This window comes from Nothoprocta perdicaria, unplaced genomic scaffold, assembly GCF_003342845.1.
Source record: "Nothoprocta perdicaria isolate Ctin4 unplaced genomic scaffold, notPer1 scaffold_162, whole genome shotgun sequence".
NCBI lineage: Eukaryota > Metazoa > Chordata > Aves > Tinamiformes > Tinamidae > Nothoprocta > Nothoprocta perdicaria.
Window position 1 is genome coordinate 265,343 of NW_020454783.1, and position 23,247 is coordinate 288,589.

General features: G+C 47.7%; 1 protein-coding gene across 1 annotated transcript in view; it reads left to right on the plus strand.

The window, feature by feature from the left end:
- NCOA2 (nuclear receptor coactivator 2) overlaps window positions 1–23,247 on the plus strand; it is a 147,145-nt gene that overhangs the window by 72,622 nt on the left and 51,276 nt on the right. Inside the window, exons 2-3 of the mRNA XM_026035600.1 lie at window positions 12,388–12,489; window positions 12,773–12,945. Coding sequence (XP_025891385.1) covers window positions 12,407–12,489; window positions 12,773–12,945 — 256 coding nt within the window. The 5' untranslated portion in view covers window positions 12,388–12,406. The remainder of the gene's footprint in view (window positions 1–12,387; window positions 12,490–12,772; window positions 12,946–23,247) is intronic.

Genomic DNA, 23,247 nt, shown 5'->3' on the forward strand with positions numbered 1-23,247 from the left:
CCTGCCTTGGGGACAGGCTGGTCCTGCCTTTGGGGTCAGGCTGGTCCTGCCTTGGGGTCAGGCTGGTCCTGCCTTTCTGCGGCTCCCTGGGCTTGCTGAAGGTGGAGGGCAGCAGGAGCTGGGTCTGGGGGCCAGGTCAGTAGGGACAGGGCAGCCGATTCCCTTTTGAGCAAGGCAGTTCCAAGATGTTTGTCATGCAGGTGCAAAGAGGTGACGCACATTTGATCCTCAAGTCCGTATATGTCTTTTTTCATGGCTGCAGGTGTTCTTGGGGCTGCCTGTGATAGTTCTATGGCCTTAGGGGCTAGATATGTCTTGGTGCACAGGAAGCAGTTTTGTAAGCAGGTGGTTTGGTATCCAGCACAGCACCCCAGCCCATCTCCACAGCGCCCAAACCCATCTCCACAGCACCCAGCCCCACTCCACAGCACCCAAACCCATCTCCACAGCACCCAGTCCATCTCCACAGCACCCAGCCCCTCTCCACAGCACCCAGCCCCTCTCCACAGTACCCAGCCCCTCTCCACAGCACCCAGCTGCTCTCCACAGCACCCAAACCCATCTCCACCTTCCCAATGCCAGGAGGAAGGGGAGCCCGAGAGCAGCTTTTCTGCTGCAGCAACGAAACATTCAGCGTTCGGTAATTTCTGTGCAYGTGGAAAGGCAGAGTCAGTCAGACCGAGAGTTGTTTGCAGCAGAGCTTTCTCTTTCTGGCTGAGACCTCCACTAGACAAAACACGCGGAAACATTTGCTGTTGTTATATAACTTGCCCAGTGGTCTAATCTTAATAGTTTTCTGTACAAGCCCTTGCTCTTGTAAACAGAATGACATTCAGTTAATCTGCAGCCCTCACGTTTATCTCATGATTATGCTCGCTGATGTCATTAAATGTCTTGGCAGTGTTTGCCTTTCTTTTAACCTTGGGAGGGCAACATGTAAAATTGCAGATTGTTTAAATAATAATAACCCCCCGAAAGGGTGAGGTGGTAGGGAAGGCCCTAGTGCGTGAAGTTAGTGGATGTGGTGGCGCCTGCTGGGGAAGTTCTTGAGGGTTTGGGGTTTTTTACTTGTTTATTTTTCTGCTATAGACAGCATTTAGCCAAATGCTGCTCTTCAGCCTGTAGCAATAACAGTGATTCTGTCCCACCACAACAACAAAGATGGGGAGAATGAATCCCAGCTTCTGTGGGATGTTGCCCCGAGCTGAGCAGAGGCAGGACGGCCGAGGGGTGCAACGGGGCGCTACCGCAGCGCAGCAGCAGCCCTCGGCCCAAACTGCCCTTGCCCGCACGCRCCTGAGAAAGCGCCGGCCACCGCGGCGCTCAGGACCTGCTTAATAATTAACGGGACAGGCGCAGGAAACGCCTCCGTTTGCTGTGCTCAGGGCTCTGAAAAAACTCCCGCTGCTTTGAGACGGAACGAGGAGAACTTGCGATGACTGCGGCGCGCGCGAGCTGCTCCACATCACACTGCAAGGAGCGGGAGCGGAGCCTCTTTATTTACTTGATCCTCTCCTTCAGCTCGCTGCTTCCCGCTGTGGCATCCGGGCCCACGGGCCGCCGGGCTCCTGCTCCAGGCTGCTCCGTGGGAGGTGGAGGGGATTACTTACCCCTTGCCTGCGCTTGAACGGGAAAGCGCCGCGCCGGTGTCGTGCGGAAGGCTGCGCTGCTCGGCTTGGGAAGCTGCTGGCGCTTGCCAGGTCTCCTCGCGGTGCCTCTGTGGGGTAAATTTCTTGTGCACGGAAGGAAGATGTCGCTGCGCAGCAAAATAGGCCCTGCTTTAAAAAATAATCCTCCTTGGAATGTCTAACCTGGACTAAGCTGATGGCGAATTCTGCTCAAGTTCTCGCTGTGATAACTGACAGCCAATGCCATCGCCAAGTCCATTGGCTGGCTTCCCCCCGTCCCCCTGCATTTACTTATATTTACTTATATCAGTAACAGGGAAAAAAAGAAAGGTGTGAAAAACATAGACCATCAAAATCTGTTCCTTTAATAAAGTAAATAAATTTATTAGGACACTATACTAAAATATGCCCCAGATGATGATGGTGTGTGTGAGTAGGGGACTGAGGAYGGACGCTGCAAACCCTGCGAGCTCTTTGAACCCAGGGGAACCAAAGAGCCTTTGGAATTGGAGAATTATGGGTTGGAATGGGAGAATTGCAGGAGCTGTGAGGAGATTCCCATAGAGTCGTCCTGCAACCTGACTTCTTTGCTGGCTTGTGCTCGGCCTGGAAAAATGGCTGGGTTAAACTGAGGGCTGTTACTGGGAGGTGAAATTTTAGTCTCTGCAGGTAAGGGGGAGGTTTGAACACCCATTTTTGTTCTTTTTTTCTTTTTTTTTCCCCCAGAAATGGGCTCATATCTGTGAGTCTGTAGTTTGGGTCGGACACAGAGGTGTTCGGATAGGGTGCACAGAGCCCCTGGGTGCAGAGCACAGGGAAAAGGGCAGGATGTGGGGAAGATCCTAAAGGAAGGAACAACCCTCAGGTTTAGGTTAAATGGGTTTAATCCATAAGATGCGTCTGCTCTTCCCCTCTCACCGCTGCTTTCTTGGCAGTTGTGTCTCTTTTTTGCCCTAAATGTTTCTGTTGCTAACACCGGTTGGTGCTGGTGTGTATTTACGAAGAGAATAGACTGACTGTCAGTGAGCAGTCCCCCGTTCCCCCAGTGGAATAGCCGTGTTTTCCTTGGCTGCGGGATACGAGCGCAGCTGCGACACGTGCTCGTGGAGTGAAGTGATTTATCCCATGCAAAAGAAAGAAATCCAGGAAGGATTTCTGGAAGGAAAACCAGGAAGGATTTTCTGGAAGGAAAACCCAGAGAAGCTGCAGTGAAGTCAGTGATAAAATTCCCATGTTCTTCAGTTGGCTTTCCTTAAAACATTTCCAATTTGCCTGCGCCTGTAGGCACTGTGGAGGCCAAAGGTACACGTGGGTTTCTGAACAAATCGGGCCCATCTGAGGATGGGTTTGGAGGGATGGGGACAGAAAGGCTGCTGTGGCTAAGCTGCTTCTTGAGCTACTGCACCTCAGAAACTTGTYGATGGCAGGATCACTACTTAGTTACTCTGGTGCTTTTTCCTGAAACATCTTCAACTGGCCTCTGCAATAGAAAAAATGACTAGCCAAATGTGTCTTTAATTTGACTCGTATATATTTGCTTTATTGGTGGATATATTCCTGTAAATGTAAAACTTATAACCACAAGTTTTTATTACTTGGCAGTTAGCAAAGCAAATACATTTAGTGACTCCTGTTTTCCCTTAAAAAGCTTATAAACAGTATTTTAACTTTTGCCCATGGTCTTGCTTCTGTGTTTTACTAAACTAAATGGAAAGGTATGCATGAAAACTGACACAGATAGGAAATTTGAAATCATTACTAGTCATTTTACATGTTCAGAGACGGGTTTTTAAACTCATGAGGGCAGTAAGTGCATCGGGTCAGGGCATAGCCAGTGATGGGGACAGCTTGTGTGGAGTGAATCCTTACACGGCACTTCAGGTGTTTGAGACACTTGTGTGTGGCCCTGGGATCGTTTATTAATTTAGATTTTTGTGCTTAGTGACATAGTTTCTGTGGCACGAGTTTGAGATACCCTCCAACTCCGTGTGTTGGCAGATGAAACGAGTGCCTCTAGCTATTCCCTCCAAAGGCTGTGGTAACTTGCTTCCTCCTTCCCCTCCGTGTGGCACTTCCACGATAAAGGGGTGTACTTTGCTCGGGACAAGACGTGTGCCAGGAGCAGGTGGGGGCACCTGGGACTGTCCTGCCCGTGGGCAGAGGGGTCATCCCGGGCTGCGTCCCTGTCATCGGAGCCCTCCCGTGAGCAGGACGGCAGCAGGTACCCGCAGGAGGACCCTGCATGTCTCTAGGAGGACCCTGCACGTCCCTAGGAGGACCGTGCATTTCCATAGGAGGACCCTACATGTCCCTAAGAGGACCCTACATGTCCCTGGGCCCCTGCCCTGGGAAGCTGCAGGTGATGGGTGACATGTCTTGGTGGAACAGCGTAACCCAGGCATSCCACCAAAGAGGATGACTGGGGTTAATGTGATTTTAAGAGATGGTTCACGAGTTCTGAACCTCATATAGGTGCCACACACTGCATTCGTGTGTGAAGCAGCACAGGAATGGTGATGCAGTGAGGCTGAATTCCCCTTGTTGGCAGCGGCTAACGCTGCTGTGGCTCTGCAGCCATCTGCACATCAAAGGCTTATTCAGCTCAGCTAGAGATATGCTTGGCTTTGTCCTATTTTTAAGTGGAAGTTTTGTGGAATAAAGATTCTTGAATTTCTGATTCTGCAATTGCAGCTTGTTTTAGCTGTTAGATTAAATGCATACTTACAAGGGCATCTCAGTAAATACTTTAGAAGGAAGTGTGTGAGTTTGTATCTTGTAGATGAGTGTGTGTTTGGTAGATTATTGATTCACCATCATAAAAATGTTAAATTATGTCAGCCTGCTTTGGATACTGTTTTTACCMCATTTCCTGCAAATGAAATCTTTAGGTATTCTGTATTTAGCATTTGAAAGATGGCCTGAAACTTTGTTAGGACTAAGATCCCTTGAACGTTGAATTAGCAACGCTGTTTTTCATAGGTTTTCCCAAGTGCTCGAGACGTCGGGAATCGCTCTGCACATGCACTTCTGTGGTCTTGAACCTCCCAATAACTTCTGAAGCCATTGGGCAACTTCAGGCAAATCTCCCAAAGGGCAGATGTCCTCAAGCTGAGCAGCTTCACCCTCCTTCTTACTAGTAGGTGGTGGGAGAGAAGAGAAAAAGTCCCTGCCAGGGCTGTAGCTAAGTGAAGATCTGAACCATGAGCTGAATCCGCAGTCAGACACAGAAGCAGCACCGAGCTGGGCGCTCCACACTGTGGAGCAGCAGGCGGTGAGATCCTGTATTCCAGGCAACAAAGCTGCTCCTAGGCTGAGGAACATGGTTTTGATTAGAGCTGCAGAAGGTGGTGGGAGGAGTGCATGTCCCTGCCTGAGGTTGAGCACAAGTTTGGGCTGTAGCTGGTGTAGCATCTGGGTGGGAGACTTGGAGTAATACAGCCATGCAGGGCCATGCTGGGGACATCCTGGTGGCCCATAGGGCTGATACCTTCCCTAGCTGTGTGAGGGGAGGCTGGGAAATAATGGATGCCCCAAGAATCAACTGTCATAGCTTCAGGATGCTCTGTATCGTTGGATACATGGATCGAGAAATGCCGTTTTGTTCTCCCCTCTGCCTTTTGCCTGCACAGATCTCAGTTCCCTGATGTTCCTGTGGGTGGAATAGGTTTTATCGAAAGGGGCCCGGGCTTCGCGTGCGTGTTGGTTGGAGGCAGTTAGCTTATACTGAATGCTGATGCAGGCGTGCCCAGGACACAGAGATGCGTAAATTCGTCTAATGTGAGCAGTCGTCTTTTCCTCCCTAGGAAGTGGAGGGAGGTGATTTAAAAGGTGATTTTAAAATTTAAAAATCACCCTGAGCTGTACAAACTTACCGATATTGCAGTCMATGTGTGTGCGGATACCAATAATATGTATGAGGCTAAAGCAGGGTTCCTCCGTGGTGCATTACGCTTGTGACAGCAGCTCTTTCACTGTTGACCCTTGTATTGTCTATAAGAAAAAGGTATATAAGGGAACAAGCCGTTTTGAATGAGACTGACAGCGTTTAATAGCAGTTAAAACATTAAATATGCTCAGCTCACAGCTGATGTAGGTCCGAGCAGCTTGCCCCCAGGTCCGTTTAAACACGAGTTTGGTGATACCCTGTGTGTTGCATTGCTTCATGTGTCAGCTTGGCTCTTCACAGAGACCTGCCTCGGACTGCAGTGGATTTAAAAGCCTGGGCTGCTCAGTCAGTCTGATAAGAACAAATATTAACAGATACAAATTATATATCTAAAAAAAATCTCGCTTAAATAAGCATCTTCTGTAAGAATTTGGACTTCTCCTTTTCCACTGAAGGTTTTTGCAGGCCTCTRTTTTCTGCAGCTGTTTCTTGATACCCTTCAAATGCAGCCCAGAAGGGTGAATGGTTCTATAGTGATTTGTTTTTCCTTTGCTTTGCTTTTTTAAAAACTTATTAAGGCACCACAAACAGAAGGATGTAAGAGTGGGCTGGCGTGTATACAAATAATCTTTCGGTGGTTTGTTGGTTTGGGGTGTTTTTACAGGCACTTTAGTGGTATTAAGCTGTGTTTCTTTTGTCATTGAGAAATAAGAATCTGAAAGACTAGTTGGTAAGGAGAGATGCAGTCCCACCCCTAAAGTTATGATGCAGAGTATTGAAGCATTTATTTTCAGTAGTACTTTTCAGTCTCCTTTTTGAGTAAAAAAAAAATAGTGTTTTAGTGAGAGCTAAAACTTTTACCACTTGAAAAAGTTGTGAAGGGAGCAAAAGTTGACGTCCTGTTGCAGCAAAGTGGTGTTTCCCCCTGTGCTATTTCTTCTCTGCCTTCCTGCTAAAGCCTAGCCTTGCTATTCCTGGGCATATTAGGGCTGGTGGACATGGGCTAATCCGTAAGCAGCTCAGTGACGGGCTCTATTAAGAGATTTAGCCTGTGGGAACACAGAAAGGAGGAACCATCTGAGAGCRCCGTGTCGGGCTGGGTTCTTTTTGTGGAGCCTGGAGCAGACCCGTGGCGTTGTCAACCCGCTGGTGCTGACCACCTGGACACAAAACACAACCGTTTGTCTTTCTGGCCTGAGGAAACTTCCTCCAAGGAAAGCGCTGTTAAATACCGGTCTGCAACGTGGAGCATCAGTGCTCGGCACTTGCTAGCTGCAGCACGTGCTGAAGAGCTGCCGCTGCTGCTGCCCCTTTGCAGCCTAATGTGTTCATTAGCCAGGCTTCCCAGTGGCATCTGGGAGTGTCTTTTAGCTAAAAAATTCATGAGTGTTACTGGCTTTCAGCCTGGAAASACGGCGGTGGCAGCAGCGCCTTGCTCCTCCAGAGCCGCTGCGGAGAACTCCGGGAAGGAGGTGCCTGAGGAAGGAGCCTTCAGCTCCAGCGCCTGCTCCTCGGCTGTTGGGACCTTTCGGAGACGCCGAGCAAAAATACAGGAGTGGGACGTGCTGGAGTCAGTTTGCTGTTCTTTTATATATAGGCTCAGTTACATTATCCAATAAATTATATTCCTTCTCTTAGTTCTACCTAGTGGAGTTCAAGTGTAAAGTAGGATTTAGTAATTATTACTGTAAATCTCATTTTAATGATATTCTCAATAGTCTCTTCTTCAAAAGAAACTGTGTCCTGTGATTAACTAGTGGTGTTTGCAGATGGGAAAGGCTCCTCACAGAAACACGTGGGCGCACATCAGATGTTCATGGAGACCCTTTGAAGGTGGCTTTGGAGTTTTGCAGCTTGCTGGTGCCACCCTGCGTATAGGAAGGTTATGTTTTTACATTTCCATTTTATACGATGTGGCCCCTGCGAGGTGGCAGTCATTGCAGGCAGTTTCATGTGTCCTTGAGAATGGGAATTTGGTGGCAATGTCCGTGAGTGTGTGTTTGTGCTTCGAGTGTGGGGTGGCGCTGGCGGCTGCACCGCCGGGGCGGTGGGTCCTGCTTGTGCGGGAGGGGAGTGTGGGGCGCGGGTGCATCCCGACCGCGCGAGCCCTGCGGTGACGAGGGCCCTGTGTGGGCTGTGGGACGCGTGGCTTGTTCCCACAAGGTGTGCAGGGAGAAGGGGAAAGCGAGTCAGAGCGCACGGGAACGCAGAGCCGGCCACGGATGCCGTGTCCAGGTCTGCTCCGAGGYTGCAGCCGTTCGCAGCAGCAAAGGGTGTCCCGAGGCCCCGGCAGCCTCTGCCCGGGCGTCCTACCCCGTCCCCCAGGGCCTCCTGAGGCCTGGGAAGTCCTCAAGGCTCTGCTCAGCGCTCCGGGGATTCCTCAAATAACTCCGAGCAGCTCCCGTGCTCAGCAGCTCCTGGTGCTCTGCTGCCACTGCTGCTGCTGCCACTGCTGTCGCTGCTGCTGCTGCTGCTGCTGCCGCTGCTGCTGCCACTGCTGCTGCTGCCACTGCTGTCGCTGCTGTCACTGCTGCTGCTGCCACTGCTGTCGCTGCTGTCACTGCTGCTGCTGCCGCTGCTGCTGCCACTGCTGCTGTAACTGCTGCTACTGCTGCTGCTGCTGCTGCTGCTGCTGCTGCTGCTGCTGCTGATGATGATGATGATGATGATGATGATGACGACGATCCCGCTGCCGCCGCTGCCACCGCTGCCACCATCACAGGCCGCTCTGCCCCTGGCTTGTTCCCTTCAGGCTGAAGTGGCCGCCAGGAAGGTGTGATCCGCACTTACTCTTTGCCTCCGTTTGTCAGGCTTGTAGTAAATCTGACAGTTTAACAGGCCCTCTTTGGAAGATGGCCTGCGCTGATAAGAGAGAAAATGCCCRTTATGTTCCTGTGCCTTAGCTCTGGTGATTAACTGGCTGCCGTGGCGCTGCCRATCCCTGCTCAAAGGGTTTCTCCAGGGCCGGGTTTCTCCTGGGTATTTGAGGGGTAGAGGAGCCTCCACAAATCCGTGCAGTTGATTCCTGCCATAGGTTTTTTTCCCCTCTGTCTCCTCCTTTACAAGGCCTCTCTTTTTCTTATACATTTTCTCCCCTCCCTTGTATTTTATTTTCGGCTTACATTCCTTTTTTTTTTTTTTCTCTCTTGGAAGAAGAATGTCTTGCAAAAATATCGAGTTTCCTATTGCTTTATAATTAGGCTAAAAAGTCTCTGTGTATACTCTAGCAGAGAGGAGTTTCTGGYGGAGGGTGTGAAGGAGGATGCAGTGGCACAATGAGAGCGCCAGTGGTTGTTTTGCTGCTGATAACAAGAAAGAATTAACTGAAACCTCTTTCCAGCCCTGTCTCTGAAACCTCCCGAGATCAGGTAGAAACCAGCAGGGTTTTGGTGGCTGCAGCTGCCAGCACCCGCTCCCTGCGAGTGTGTTCACTTCATTTTCTGCTTTTGTGATTTACATTTAACAGTTGAAATGAGGCTGAAATGCACATGAACACATGAACTTTTGAAGCTCAGGCATCAGTGTTGATCATAAGTCAGCAAGTTCCTATTTAGTTGTACTTTTTTTATTTTTTTTAGGACAAGTTGGGAAAAAAATCTATATTGCAATGACAAATCTGCTAGCAGCACCGCAGGCAAACCACTGGTGCCGGGGTGTGGGGCTCTGTTTCTGATGTGGAATGTGCTGCAGCTCCCAGGCAGCTTCCCGACAGCGAGGGCAGCGCCTGATCCTGGCAGGCTGGCTCACCCTGGAAGACGTTTATTCTCATCTGTCTTTGGAAGGCATTTTCTTGCAAGTGAAGGCAGGCTGATTTTATTATGTGCCATAATGCCATTAGTTCGTTAACAGAAATATTCCTTTCTTCACAATTCAGTAATTACTGCCATTTCTGGGTTTTATTAACTCCTGGTTTGGTTAGTCCCTTTTCTATTCCATGCCAGACTGAGTCAGCCTTACCCACTTCTTGATTTGGTGGCCAAATTCAGTTTCAGAGGTCCTGTGATGGAGCACGTATTACATTTTTGCTGTTTTTGAAGTGCTAGATGAACATACCTGTCCAGTATTTTCTATCTTTCTTCTTTCTAGAGAGTCCTAAAGAGAGGCAGAAAAGGATCAGAGGAGCAGGGCRAGCGCCGCTTTCTGATCTGCGGTGCTGCCCTCGAGGGGATGGTTTAACTGAGCCCAAACTTTGGAGCCCCTGGCTTGTCAGTCAGCCGCCGGGCTCAGAGCATGAGGGTTTCGGAGCCGCGAGGGAACAGCAGGGCTCTGTGCGTCCCACCGAGCACAGCGCTTCGGGAAGTGAGTGCCTGGCCTGCATCCCTTTGCCTCGGAGTGCCCTTGCTGGAGAGCACGGAGCAGCTTTGGGCCTGGCTTGGGAGAGGCTTCCCTAGAGAGCCCTCGGAGCACCCCAAAGCTCCTTCCTCCCTCCCGAGCTCTGCAGGGACAGGCGCCCAAAACACAGCAACTGTAGAGCTTACGGGACAGATCTGCAAGCTGTTGAGTTGTTGTTGTTGTTGTTGTTGTTGTTGTTGTTATTGTGAATATTGGGAGAAGAGAAAATGAGTGGAGCGGGCGGTGGATTTCCAGAGAAACTTTGTGATGAGTAAAAACCCCAGTAACTCATTCTAGGAACAAACTGATTATGCTGCTGAGAAACAGGTTTAATGGTTTGTAAGGGCAAATAAAACAGAAGCTGTTTGCTTAGCAGAAGTTCTGCTAACTTTAACATGGGGAGGAGGTCCTGGTTTCCAACTGGGGGTCTTGTGTTTTGCCCCTGAGCGCCGCAGGAYGAAGCCCCGGAGCTGTTGGCGGGTGCGGGTCAGCGCGTCCTCGCGGCGCGTCCCGCTGAGCCGCCTCCGTGSCGGTGCGGGAGCAGCCAAGCCGGGCGTCCCGGAGCCCACACAGAGCCCCAGCCCTGCCAAAACCAAGGCCTCTTTGAAGTTACAYGGGAAGACTAGATGGGATAACTGTGATGGATTCCCGCTTGCTTTCCCGGGGTGGTGAGATGCGGGAAGCTCCCTATGAATGCTCGCCTCCGGCTGGAGCTCCTGTGGGTGCCGGTGTGGGGGCTCTGCTTGAAGGGCCCTGCTCCCCTTCTCTGGAAAGGTGCTCAGCCGATCGGCGTGTCCCACGTGTCGTTGGGGACGCCCGAGRAAAGAAGGGGCTCCCCAGCCTGAGCTTTCTTCTCAACTTCAGGGCACCGTCRGAGTCTCGTTGGGCTTCTACGTGATCTCGGGGCTGCGCTGCTCTCATCACGATCACTGTTTTCCCACCCTGGCTGCTGAAAAATGACGTATTTAAGTAAAATAAGGACTCACTGCAGGTGCTTGGCAGGGCAGAGTGGGTGAAGGCGGGCGGTGGTGCAGGAGTGTTGGGTGCCAGGCCCCAGGGCTGCGGGCGCTCGGTGCCCTGAATAGGGTGCTCTGGTGCCCTGAGCAGGAGGTCCCGGGCAGCAGCGCCCACCACCCTTCCCCTTCTGCACCGGGGCTGGTGCTCCAAGCATCAGCAGCCTGTGTGTGTGTGTGTGTGTGTCTGTATGTGTGTGTGTGTGTGTCGGTGTGTACATGCACCCCCCCATATACGTGTATAATGTGTGCATGCACGTGTTCATGTACAGCAGGATGGAGAAGAAGGTAGCCCAGGTATTACTCCAAAAGGCGCTGTCAYCATTCCTGCCAAGACCTTGTGAATCCCCCAAGGGAACAGGAAAGACACCCCAGTCTTTCTGCTGCCTGCCTGCCTTGGGCCGCCAGTTTGACAGGTCATATGGAAACGGATGGGAACAACCGGCAAGTTAGTCTTGCTCCCTCTCTTTATCAAAAGCACCCAGGGAGTTTCCACCTGGATGAAGGAGTGGAGCAAACCTCCAGCAGCTGCATCTTGTGCAGCYGTGTGAATTCAGCCTCGGCTGCCCTGTATAAGAGCAATAACTGGCCAAAGCGCTTCCCAGAACGTGAGTTTGGGGCCCGCATGCGGAGCCAGCAGCAGGAAGGGACCTGCAGTTTTAGTTTTAACACATGACAACCTGACATGTTATTTTCCTTATGAAGTAGATTAAACATACAAAATATTTATCAGTTCCTCAGTGATACCTGCTGGTGACAGATGTTCTGTTTCTACTATATTATTGTACATGCACTTGGGCAAACACTGTGTTTGTAATGCTGTATGGTGACCAGTGACAGGACAAGGGGCAGTGGCTATGAGTTGCAACACGGGCAGTTCCATCTCCATGTGAGGAGGAACTTCTTCACTGTGAGGGTGCCAGAGCCCTGGCACAGGCTGCCCAGGGAGGCTGTGGAGTCTCCTTCTCTGGAGATCTTGCAAACCCACCTGGATGCCGCCCTGTGCCCCGTGCTCTGGGTGTCCCTGCTGGAGCAGGGGGTTGGACTGGATGCCCTCTAGAGGTCCCTTCCAACCTCAGCCATTCTGGGATTCTGAGATATGTGTCACTTTGTCGTGTACCCAGGATACATGTTTCATCTCCCGGGTTTCAGCTCTSTGGTGTTTATCCTGTGTGGCATTATGGATTTTCCTCTGGCTCTTCCCATTCAACCGTGCAAAACTGCCATGAAAATTCATGAGCCCAGGCACAAAATGCACTTACCTGTTTCTTACATAACTGGTAACACTGGAAGAGGTGATGAGGCTTTATTTGTCCATCACARTTTTTCTTCTGAGGGAGTTTTGTATTTTCTCAGGTAACAAATACAGTATTTTTGTTGGTACCTTTCAAGCAAACTCCTCAGCAAATGACAGATTTGCAAAGTAAAAACTGACCTTCTCATGGAACAAGAGATTCAGAAGTATAAGCAGAACTATATTTATGGTTTCTCCAGAATAACTCTTTCCCTGTACTTTCTTCTTTTTCAGTTGCTGATATGTGTTCAAGATGAGTGGGATGGGAGAAAATTCCTCTGACCCATCCAGGGCAGAGTCACGAAAACGCAAGGATCCCGATCAGCTTGGACCCAGGTTAGACCATTTATGATGTACAAGTCACTGYGAATCATCCTTATTCCTCAAACAGTTAGGGAGAGACAGCTTGCTGTTTCCTTTCGCTCTGTGTAGCAGAGCTAGGCAGGCTTGCCTAGTGTAACTCACTAATAAAATTCTCTTTTCTGTTTGCCATTTTTTTTTAAGATATATTTTTGTAGTTGGGGSAGTTCTTTGTACCTTTATCACATTACTGTCATTTTCAAGCTGTCCAGGAGTCAAACAGCCTGACATCAAATACGTTCTTAATCTGCTCTTTCAGCCCCAAAAGAAGCACTGAGAAACGCAATCGAGAGCAAGAGAATAAATACATAGAAGAACTTGCAGAACTGATTTTTGCAAATTTTAATGACATTGACAACTTTAACTTTAAACCTGACAAATGTGCAATCTTGAAAGAAACTGTGAAGCAAATTCGTCAGATAAAAGAACAAGGTAAGAGGACTTATTAATTGGCTTTGAATRTTTTATCGTGTTTATTTTTATTTTGGCAGACCTTTTCAGCTTTTCTTCAAATTTCCAAGGTTTTCTTAATTGTTAATAAAAAATACTGTCATATAACATGAATGAAGAGTGTTAAATGTCTTTCCAGCATTTTGAAATTAGGCTTCAYGTAAAGTTCAGAAATTACTTAGAAAATAAGTCAGTCTGATGGAAATGAAATCTGATGTATTTTCCACAAAAGTTAGTGTTGCACTACAGATAAAAACTCAAAGAAACCAAAAAAAACCCCCTTTTTGTGTATGCCTTCATGAATGATGAATCTGTTTAAAATAGGAATAATCCAGGAGTGTGAGGTATGGAAGYTTTTTGTATTCCCTCTTTTGCTTTCTTTGTTCATATGAATAGATATTGTGGACTAAATTATCTGCGTCCCTTAAATTATCACGTCATATCCTGAACTACAATAGATTTGAAACTATTCTAATCTCCAGATAGAGCCCTGTTATAAATGCAAACTAGAGAACGTGACAGTTTTCTTCCTGTTCTTTGTGCAGAAGATTAGTTTGGTGTTTTTTTTCTTTTGATATGCTTCCTATTTAAAGCAAAAATGTTTTAGAAACTTCAAAATTTGGTGGGTTTGTTTGTGGCATAAGTTCATCTGGACAGGTATGAGTAGAACTGCAGGTGTTTGGGAGAGAGAGATTCAAATTCTTAAAGTATGTGCACCTCTTTTGGGGGGAATATTGGAATTTCTTTGAAATTTATGGTTGGAGTAATTCATTCGTTTAGTTTTTAAATGCCTTCATGAGCATCCTTCCTTTGCTCAGAGTTTAAGGTTTCTTAGGGAAAATAAGGCTTCCCTGTCCGTACTGCATGTGTGAATCCATAAAAGCAGAGATTCTGGGTTGTGTGATCCGAGTGTGGATTTATTTCTAAAGCAGGTAGCTGAGGAGCCCGCCAGTCCCAGGCAGCCCAGGCTGTTCCACACTACGGGGGAAGTGCCACCCTGTGTGTCAGGGGCTGCCTCTGAAGTGTCTATATTTGATTAATCTTCAGAAATGTGCCTATTTCTCAATTTGTTCTACTAGGTTGCCATAATTTACGTAGCTTTTTTTCTGTTATGCAAGACAGCTTCCTGGGCAGCTTCGCACTCAGCAGCCCAGGTTGTGTTTAAGTTGTTGAAGCCATCACGAGCTTCCAGTAGTGCTGGAACKGCACCAAAACCCAATGTACCTCCCATTTCCTAAGCCCATAAAGCTCTATTTTCAACAACTGCAAATGCAGTTGTAAGACAGACTAAAACACTGTGAATATTGTTCATTAAAACAAGTAAAAGTAGCTTGCAAGCACTGAGCAGTGACAGTAGAAATACTTGTCATGGTTTGTTGCACAGGGTTCTTCACCTGAGAATACTGAGCCTGGCTGGCAAATGTTTGTGTCTCTCCACATAAAACTCATAGCTGGTTACGGACTAAACTGGACTTCAGTCCCTCCTAAGGGGTGCTGCAAAACACGGAGCTCTTCGAGGTGCCCGTTAACAGCATCTCGGGAGCTGGAGGCAAAGGGTGGAATASCAGAAATTATTCCTTTGAGCTAGTTGGTAGCTTAGTAACTGCTTCCCATATAGAAGCTATGTCTGTTTGCTTTGAAAGCATTTTGAAGGGAACTTTGTTTTACATACAAGATTTTAAGAAAATATTCAAGCCAGAGCATCTTAGGAAATGCATCTTTGTTTCGGAACAGACGCTGGGTTAAGAAACAGGACCTTGGTGGTCAKAGGGCTGGTGCGAAACGGGGCCCTGTCCCTCCCTCCCTGTGGCGGGCCGCGAAGGAGCCGAGGCCTCATCCAGGCAAAGGGCCTGCGAGCGAGCCGGCATCGGCATCGCAGCGGGAATCCGCACGTTTGCAGTGATCTATCTGTTACCTTTGCATCATTTCTCACCCAATATGCTTAAAAGATTCTTCGGTTGTGACGTTAGATTTTCATTTTGTTCTATGTGGATAACTGAATTCATTAAATCAGTTAAAGATACTTGGAAGATGTAACCATGACCTTTATTTTTGGTCTAGGTTTTAAACATGTTTTTAGTTGGGAGTAGGAAGATGAGTTTCTTTACAAAAGCTTCATTTTCTGCTGTGGGTTTTTACTGAATTATTGGGGAGAGATTTGCGGGTGTCCAGAGGAGATGAAATCTGGTGATTTTGGCATGAAGATGAAACAGCAGTTGTATTCCTGAAAATCCTCATGCTGGAGATAATGAGACCTGTGTTTCAAGCAGCCTGGGTTAAAAAACAACCCCCCTTTCATTCAGTTTCCTATTTATGGCACAAAGATGGTATGTAAAGATGTTTATGTGTTTGTGTTACATGGTCATGAAAGCATTAGCTCTCCTGCTATGTGGCCCGTGTTAGATCAGCTAAAAGAATAGTTGTCATATATGTTCCAGATTTGTTTACATATATATATATGTATAAAATGTAGGCTGATGTGTGCTAGCACACTGAGTTCTGATTTGTACATGTACATGTTTGATTTTAAAATTGTGGTTAAGGGAAATTTAAGAACCACTGGGGAGAATGTTTCTTTATACATGAGACAACCAAGCAGCTGTATTTTTTATTATCTTCTGCAAGTGCAATCAGTWAATCAGTGCCTGGTTGATTTAGGATCCTGTATTTCACTTTTGTAGCTTCAGCATTTTTGACAAATGAATTAAAGTTTCATTCATTATGCACTTCTGAAAATGATTTTACATACATCAAGACAACAAATTCTGCTATCAGATGAAAGGAATCTGGGTTCACTTCTTCCTCTTGCGTTAGTTTATAACCAGTGGACGTATTTCACATCACTCATCTCATTTGATACTACAGCAGGTTTGTTTTTTCTTTAGCTCCCATAATTGGAGTGATTCCCTCATCCTTTCTTTGTCTCCCTGGTTTTTTGGTTGCTGCGGCCTCCCTTGGCTGCTACTCGCCTTCTCCACATTAAAAAGGATATCAAGATTAAACCCTTGCCCTTAGCCTAAAGCTCCTCTTATCCGCCAGGCTAAGCCCGATGGCAGCAGGTAAACAGCCCACGTTGCACAGGGTGCTGTCGCGTGGGTTTCACCGCCCGAACCTCTCGTGCTCCCCTTCTTTGCAAGCTCCTTTGCCTGGTAGTGTGGCTGTGCTCCTGCGCTCCCCTCGGAGCGGCGGGAAGGGGCTCCGGCTCGCTGGGATCCCGTGATCCCCACATGCACCTTTGGGTGTCACTTCTGCCGCCCCTCGGTGTCCGGCTCCCCAGGAAGGGGTGCCAGGGTGGCTGCTGGTGTGCCCAGCGGAGCTGCACATCTGGGTGCCAGCACAGCCCTTCCCCTCAGCCCGTGCGGGAGTGAAGCACCAGGAGGAAACTAAGCTGCACAGGGAGAAAGAAGCTGCTGAGGGGGGAGACGTGTGAGAGCTCTTGGGCCAGTATGAGTGGAGAAGTCTTGTTGTTATCCTGCGTATCTGCTTTACTTCTGGGCTCACGTCTGGCAATCTTGATATCCTTTTTGATGCAGAGAAGGCGAGTATCAGCCAAAGGGGGCCACAGCCACAAAAAGGGCTCTCCTTCCCTGTGTGCACAGCCACCTGGTTTCGTGGATGAGAAGCAGCCTGCAGCTTCTGCATCAGTATCTTGGTATCCACTCTCTTACTGTTCTTATTTCTTGTTATCTTATTTATTATTAAAATAAGTAACAACAAGGCTTACTTAAATCGCCTAACAAGAGGACGAGAAGGCAGTCTCATGAACTTTGGGGAACGAAGCTGTGTCTATTCAAAAACAGAAGACAGCGATTTCAGCTGCAACTAAGGGACAAAAAAAACCCACTTCTCAACTAAACCCTGTTACTTGTATAGATTTTTATAGAATCATAGAATGCTTAAGGTTGGAAGGGAGCTCAGAGGTCATCTAGTCCAACACGCAGGGTCACCTAGAGCACGTGGCACAGGGCTGCGTCCAAGCGGGTTTTAAAGATCTCCAAAGGAGACTCCACAACCTCCCTGGGCAGCCTGTGCCAGGGCTCTGGCACCCTCACTGTCAAGAAATGCTTCCGTAAGTTCCTGTGGAACTTTTGGTGCCTCAGCTTGTGGCCGTTTCCTCTAGTCCTATCGCTGGCCACCACTGAAAAGAGGCYGSCCCCCTCCTCCTCACTGCCTCCCTTGAGGTATTTATASACRCTGATCAGGTCCCCCCTCAGCCTTCTCTTCTCCAGGCTGAACAGGCCCAGCTCYCTCAGCCTTTGCTCAYAGGGCAGATGTTCCAGGCCCCTGATCATCCTGGTAGCCCTGCGCTGGACTCTCTCCAGCAGCTCCACATCCCTCTTGTACTGGGGAGCCCAGAACTGGACGCAGTACTCCRGATGTGGCCTCACCAGGGCTGAGTAGAGGGGGATGATCACTTCCCTCGACCTGCTGGAGACGCTTTTCTTAATGCACCCCAGGATCCCGTTGGCCTTCTTGGCCACCAGGGCACACTGCTGCCTCATGGTCAACTTGTCGTCCACCATGACACCCAGGTCCCTCTCTGCAGGGCTGCTCTCCAGCAGGTCCMCCCCTAATCCGTACTGGCTGCCTTCTTTATGCTTCCTTCTTGATTTTCACTGAAGTTTGAGGTTTATTTTGGTGTTTTTGCCAGAGAATTTTTGCTTCCTGATGGCCTGCTCCCTCCTAACCATGTGCTCACTCCAGCAGATACCAGTACACAAGGAATATCCCTTGTTGTAAGAAAACAACATGGTCTTAAACTGTAATGAGGTGCTGGTTTGGCTGCTGCTACTTTTCATTTATCAGAACTGAATTCAGATTTGTATTTCAAAAGGTACTTAAGCCGCTGCCTAACTTTAGGCACATGAGTAATCCCTGCTAAGTCAATGGGACTACTTACAGTTTAAAGTTGTGTGCATAAATATCTTACTACCCAGTCAGAGTGAGTGTTAATACAAGAAGCCATATGCAGATGTGGTTTGGGTTGCTGCTTTTGCTTTGCAAATATTTCTCTCGGGCAATTTTACATATTACATGTAAGTCAGTTGAGCAGTCAAGAGATGTAAAATTGGTGCCATCGTCTGCACTGACTTGTCGTTTCGGGATCTTTCTGGAGCCTCCTGCGTGGCTCTCATAACTTACAGGTGCTGTGCAGGCCGACAGGATCCGACAGGATTTTAAGAGCAAATTAAGTGTCTGTCAGAGGAATTTGTGCTATGAAGTCGAGCAATTAGGGCGGAACATTTACCAAAAAAGCCTATTACAGAATTTRCTTTGCTCCCTCCTCCACCTGCAGCCTGGCAGGGAGCGATGCGAGTGCCTTTCATCTTCCTCTGCGCAGCGTAGAGCGCTTGGGCTAAATACCCAGCCGTGGAGACCTGCCYGCTGCCGTGCCCCGGAGAGCTGCGGGTTCAGGGAACGATTTGATCAGATTTTAGGTAGTGCTTCTAAACGTCCGCTTCTTTTCTGCCTCCAATGAAATGGAGGTGCTGGACAGCACTTTCACCGGGCTTAGGCCTTGTCTACGTACAGGTTAGGACAGTTCAGCTAGACTCGTGCTTTCCCCTGGAAGCGTTCTTCATGTTTTACCTGTGTGATTTGTGAGCAGAGCAGCTGACGGCACCTTCACAACTTGTAGCTGCATCTGCAGCAGACTCCAGTTCTCACTCTGGCAAAGACACCAAAATAAACTTCAAACTTCAGTTACAATCAAGAAAGCAGCATAAAATCTATGCAAGCAACAGAGTTTGGCTGAGTAGTGGGGTTTTTTTGTCCCTCAATTGCAGCTGAAATCGCTGCCTGCTACTTCAGAGTAGACACAGCTTTGTTCCCCGAAGTTCATGAGACTGCCTTCTTGTCCTCTGGTTAGGCGATTTAAGTAAACCTTGTCRTTATTTATATTAATAATAAATAAGATAAATAAAGATAAATAAGAACAGTAAGAGGGCGGATACCAAGATGTTGATGCAGAAGCTTCAGGCTGCTTCTAATCCATGAATCCAGGCGGCTGTGAACGTCCTTTCACAGGGATGGAGAGCCCTTTTCTCGCCTCCGCCGCCGTCGCGGCTGTCGGTTCCCGCTCCCTGGCACATGCTGGCTCCTGCATTCAGGGACTTGGGCTGCATCCGTGGGGATTTGGGCAATAGGGAGCCCTGACCTGCCCGCGTGGCCATGGGGTGACTGAGTGGAACCACAGACTGACCAGCCCCACCAGTTGTCCCCATGGGATGAGGCCCTTGGCGCCCTTCGTCTTGGGGTGGAGGATGCTGCAGGCCTTGAAGTTTTAGGCTGGACAGCTAGGCTTGGTCTCCAGGTTTTGGCTCACAGTTAAGGAGAAACCAACTGTGAGCTCCTACCACTTAAGATAAATTTTCTTTTCGCAAGTAGTGATTATTGGCAGGTGTCACAGGAAAATTTGCCTGCTTGTTTTGCGTCCTACTTGTATTTTGCTTTTCTCTGATCTTTTTCTATTTTGTTTTCTTTCATAACTTCTAAGTGACTAAGGCAGAAAAACCATCCCAAACTGGCAGGGCATTGAGAATAAAGTATTGCTGAGATAGAAATCTCCCCTCACTTTTTATCCTGTTGTGCTGCAGGTTGTTTATAATACGGTGTGTGGCCTCAGAGATAGTTGTGATCTACATTAGCAGTGTCATAACTTGGGAAAGGCTACAAAAGGCTACGGTGATCTGCTATATTTAACCTGCTTTGGGGGATATGTGCTGCCTCTTTGATCTTTGGAGGAGTACTTTCATTAAAGTTTTTGTTACTTTAACATCTAACAATCGTGGGATGTGTTTTTTGTTATTATTATTTTATATATTTATTTTGGGAAGAGTAGTAAAAATGCACTGGACAAGAAAGATGGAGACATTTTTTCCTGAAATTTCAGATTCTTGGAAACCGCCCTCGCTTCACTGAAAGTGTGTATGTGTCAGGCTGCATTTAAACACTCAGTGAATGTTTTAAAGTTCAAAACTTGACCGTTTTCCTTTGTAGTTTAGCATGTAACTTCTCATAAATTGAGTCACTAAATCTCATTAAAGTGTTTAGCACTTCAATTTGGGGAAAAGGAAAGGAAAGTACAGAAATCTAGGCTTGCCTCCAGCCATGGAGGAGTCTGCTCGGGGAGAAATGCTAATCTCAGGTACTAAAGAAGAACTTGAGTCCTAATGCTTGTGTCTGAGCTGCTGTTGCATCTGGAGAGTGTGCAGTGACACTGGAGCCCCCGGACACTCTCTCTGCTTCAGAAGGGTGAGTGCAACGTGCTGGCCTCAGCTGCCCGTAAAGCAAGTAAAGGCACAAGGAGACTTGACATTAACGCCACTGCCTTTGTGGAGCGCATTAGCTTGGCTGTCTTTGTGGAGCTTAATTTATGGAATAGCAAATTCATTTACTGAGAGCAGTGTTGATACTGYAGTCAAAATAAGACAAGTCTATTGTAAGGAAGCTGGCTTTGTTACACAGCTTTTATCTTTTCTTTTTAAAGACTACAGCCTGAAAAGTGATCGTGTAATATTTACTCACAATGGGGGTGCAGTGCCTTTTATACCACGTTTGGATCTTGAAAACCTGTGGATTCGCAGCACATTAAAGGAGTATTGATGAAAGGTTCCTCTGCGTTCAAACTGGAACCAAGATAAAAACATCTGTTTAAAGTCGTATATTTTGTTACTTCTATAAAAGGTTGTTTATGTGGACAACAACACATTTAATTAGAAATAAGGGCCCACGAAACGGCTGGTGATACGAACTGCAACTACTGCTTTTAGTTTCACGTTTTTCTATATAAGCCCATAGTGTGGACTTGAAGGGGAAAAAAACATAACAAATGAAGGATGATTCACAGAGAGGATCRTTTATTTGCTGTGTCAATTGTTGAGCTTTTAGGGGGTGTCCTTAGACGATACAGTGGCCGAGAGGTGTCTGCCTTGGCTGTTCCTTTGGTTATTAGAGTGCGTTGGCGCATCCCCGTGTGCTTCACAGGGCAAGAGTCTGATGTTGTTTCCTTAAAGGAATGAAACAAGGTYGGAGCAAATGTCAGTAAAAGACGAGAGAAGGGCATAAGTGAGTTCTGTTAAGTGGATCAAAGCAGAAATAATTGTAGCCACTCCATAACTGGAGATGCTGCAAATACTGCTGTGTAACCTGCAATAGCATCCGTGTGCTGGTCCTTTGGAAAGAGCCACRTTGTGGTACCTCTGTATGGTTACGTCCTATTGCTCTGGAAGTGGGAAGGCATTTCCCTGCAAACGCTGCTTTGGTTCCAAGCACAGAATTTACAGCAAATTTGTAGCAGCTTAGCTTGGAATTTGTTGGGTTCTGTGCCATATCTGCCCTCCCTGTCAGGTTTGAATATCTCTCAAAGCATGTGCTRTAATTCAGTGGAAGTTCTTGGCATGATGTAGCAGTCACTGGATGAAACACTTTGGCTTGCACTGCTGCAGAGATCAGACTAGACAATTAGAGTGGTGCCTTGTCATCTTAACATGTGTGAATATGAAAGGAACTAGCCTTTTACTGGTTACTTTTTCTTCTGAGGCACAATTTCCTAGAAAGACTTGGAACAGCCTCCAGCTCCCCTGATCTTTCYGAGAGATACGTCTTCCTGAGGCAGGTTTTTCTATGTCAAATCAGGTCTGGGACTATGTTCAGCGTTGTAAAGGAAGTGTGTTTATATATAACAATTGATTCGCTTGGAAAATGRAAAGAGGAAGAGATGTCAAGGTTGTAAATTCTAAATATAGATTGGAAAACTGGGATGGACCCTCATTCAAATGKTTTTTTTCCTGGTGTTTTGATTGTTTTGATGTTGGGTAGAAAACACCTAGTGCCAATAACATGGTGTTTTTCCTCTCTTCGTTCTCTTTTGCCAACCCTTTTTCCTCTGCAGTGTGCAGAAAATACCTGACTGTTTCAGTTCAGTTTTCTACCTTTAGTTATTTCTTAACATCTTTTTTGATTTTTCTGAAAGCAGTGATTCCTGTCAGTAGCTGTCAGAAACRATCTTTCAGGTGGAAGAGAGATCCTTTCTCTTTCCCGTTTCTCCCTTTTCTCATAAAGGGCTTTGTTTTTCAGTCTGTGCCATTTTCCCTTCACTTCAATCCTTTTTTTTTTTTAATAGTTCTCCTGCATTTTGGTGTTCCTCAGTTATTGCTCTTTTTATGGCTACAGCTGAATTGAATTCAAGTTTGGGGACAAGCCRATGTGACCAGACTTGTGACAATTCTGGTCCATTTTTGTTTTCTCTCTGATGCTCTTTTGCTGACATCTGTTTTGCTCCTGTAGTGCTGCAACAAGAAATCATCAAAAAGTTTTATGGAATATTTTAAGACTTGCCAATAAATTTTGAGCGTTACCGTGGTCAATACTGTGATTTACCAACATTGCTGTTAAGCCTGTAAGTTGAGTCGCTGTCTGCCTAACTGTCTGAGATGCTGATCCTTAACTGGACCTTATAATACAGCTTGTTGGGCTGTTTGTGCTGAAAATACAATTAATGTTTGCAGCTGGCAGTCAGAAATGTCAGTGATGGAGGCAGGGAGGCCATTTAAAAGACCCYTTTTAAACCTAACTGAGGATGCTTGTTGGCTTTTCTGCAATTTGTTGTGAGTTACAGTACAAGAATCCCGCTCTTCCCATTTGCTTTGTCGTGTTCATGGAAGTTGTCATTATTCCTTTGTTTGGAGCTCAGAAAAGAGGACATCTTTTACCTTGACAGTTCAAAACCTTTTCGCAGTGAGTATAAGACTTAAAAAAGCTCTTAGAATTGAACRTGTAGATCGAACAACAGTATCTTCTCATGAGGCTACAGGGACTAAAACATTTGGGCTGAGATGGACCCCGAGTCCTGTGTGAAATAACAGCTCTTATTTAAAAGGCTGCCCCTGAGGGCCCTCTGATGGGGGGCAATGAGGGATTCTCCTCTCCCTTTCCACGGGCAAATAAGTAAACGGTGGCAGTCGGAGGAGGATTCTGTCCCGGCCCGTGGGCCTGGTCCCTGGGAGGGCCTGGTTGCTGGGAAGGAGCAGCGTGAGCCCGGCAGGGGAGCCCCGCTGAGCAGCGTTTCCCGGCGCGTTTCGCTTGTGGAGCYGCCCATTGCGAGGGCTGCGGCGCGGGCTGCGCTGCCTGCCCCACACGGGCTGCGTGTGGGGAGCGGGGCGGCCGCGGGGCCCTCGTGTCGCCAGGGCCATGGCCTGGCCCTCGTCGCAAGCGATGCCGCCATCAGGGCCGCGGCCGGGCCCATTCCCGCCCTCCACACGGGCGGTGCCGCCATCAGGGCCG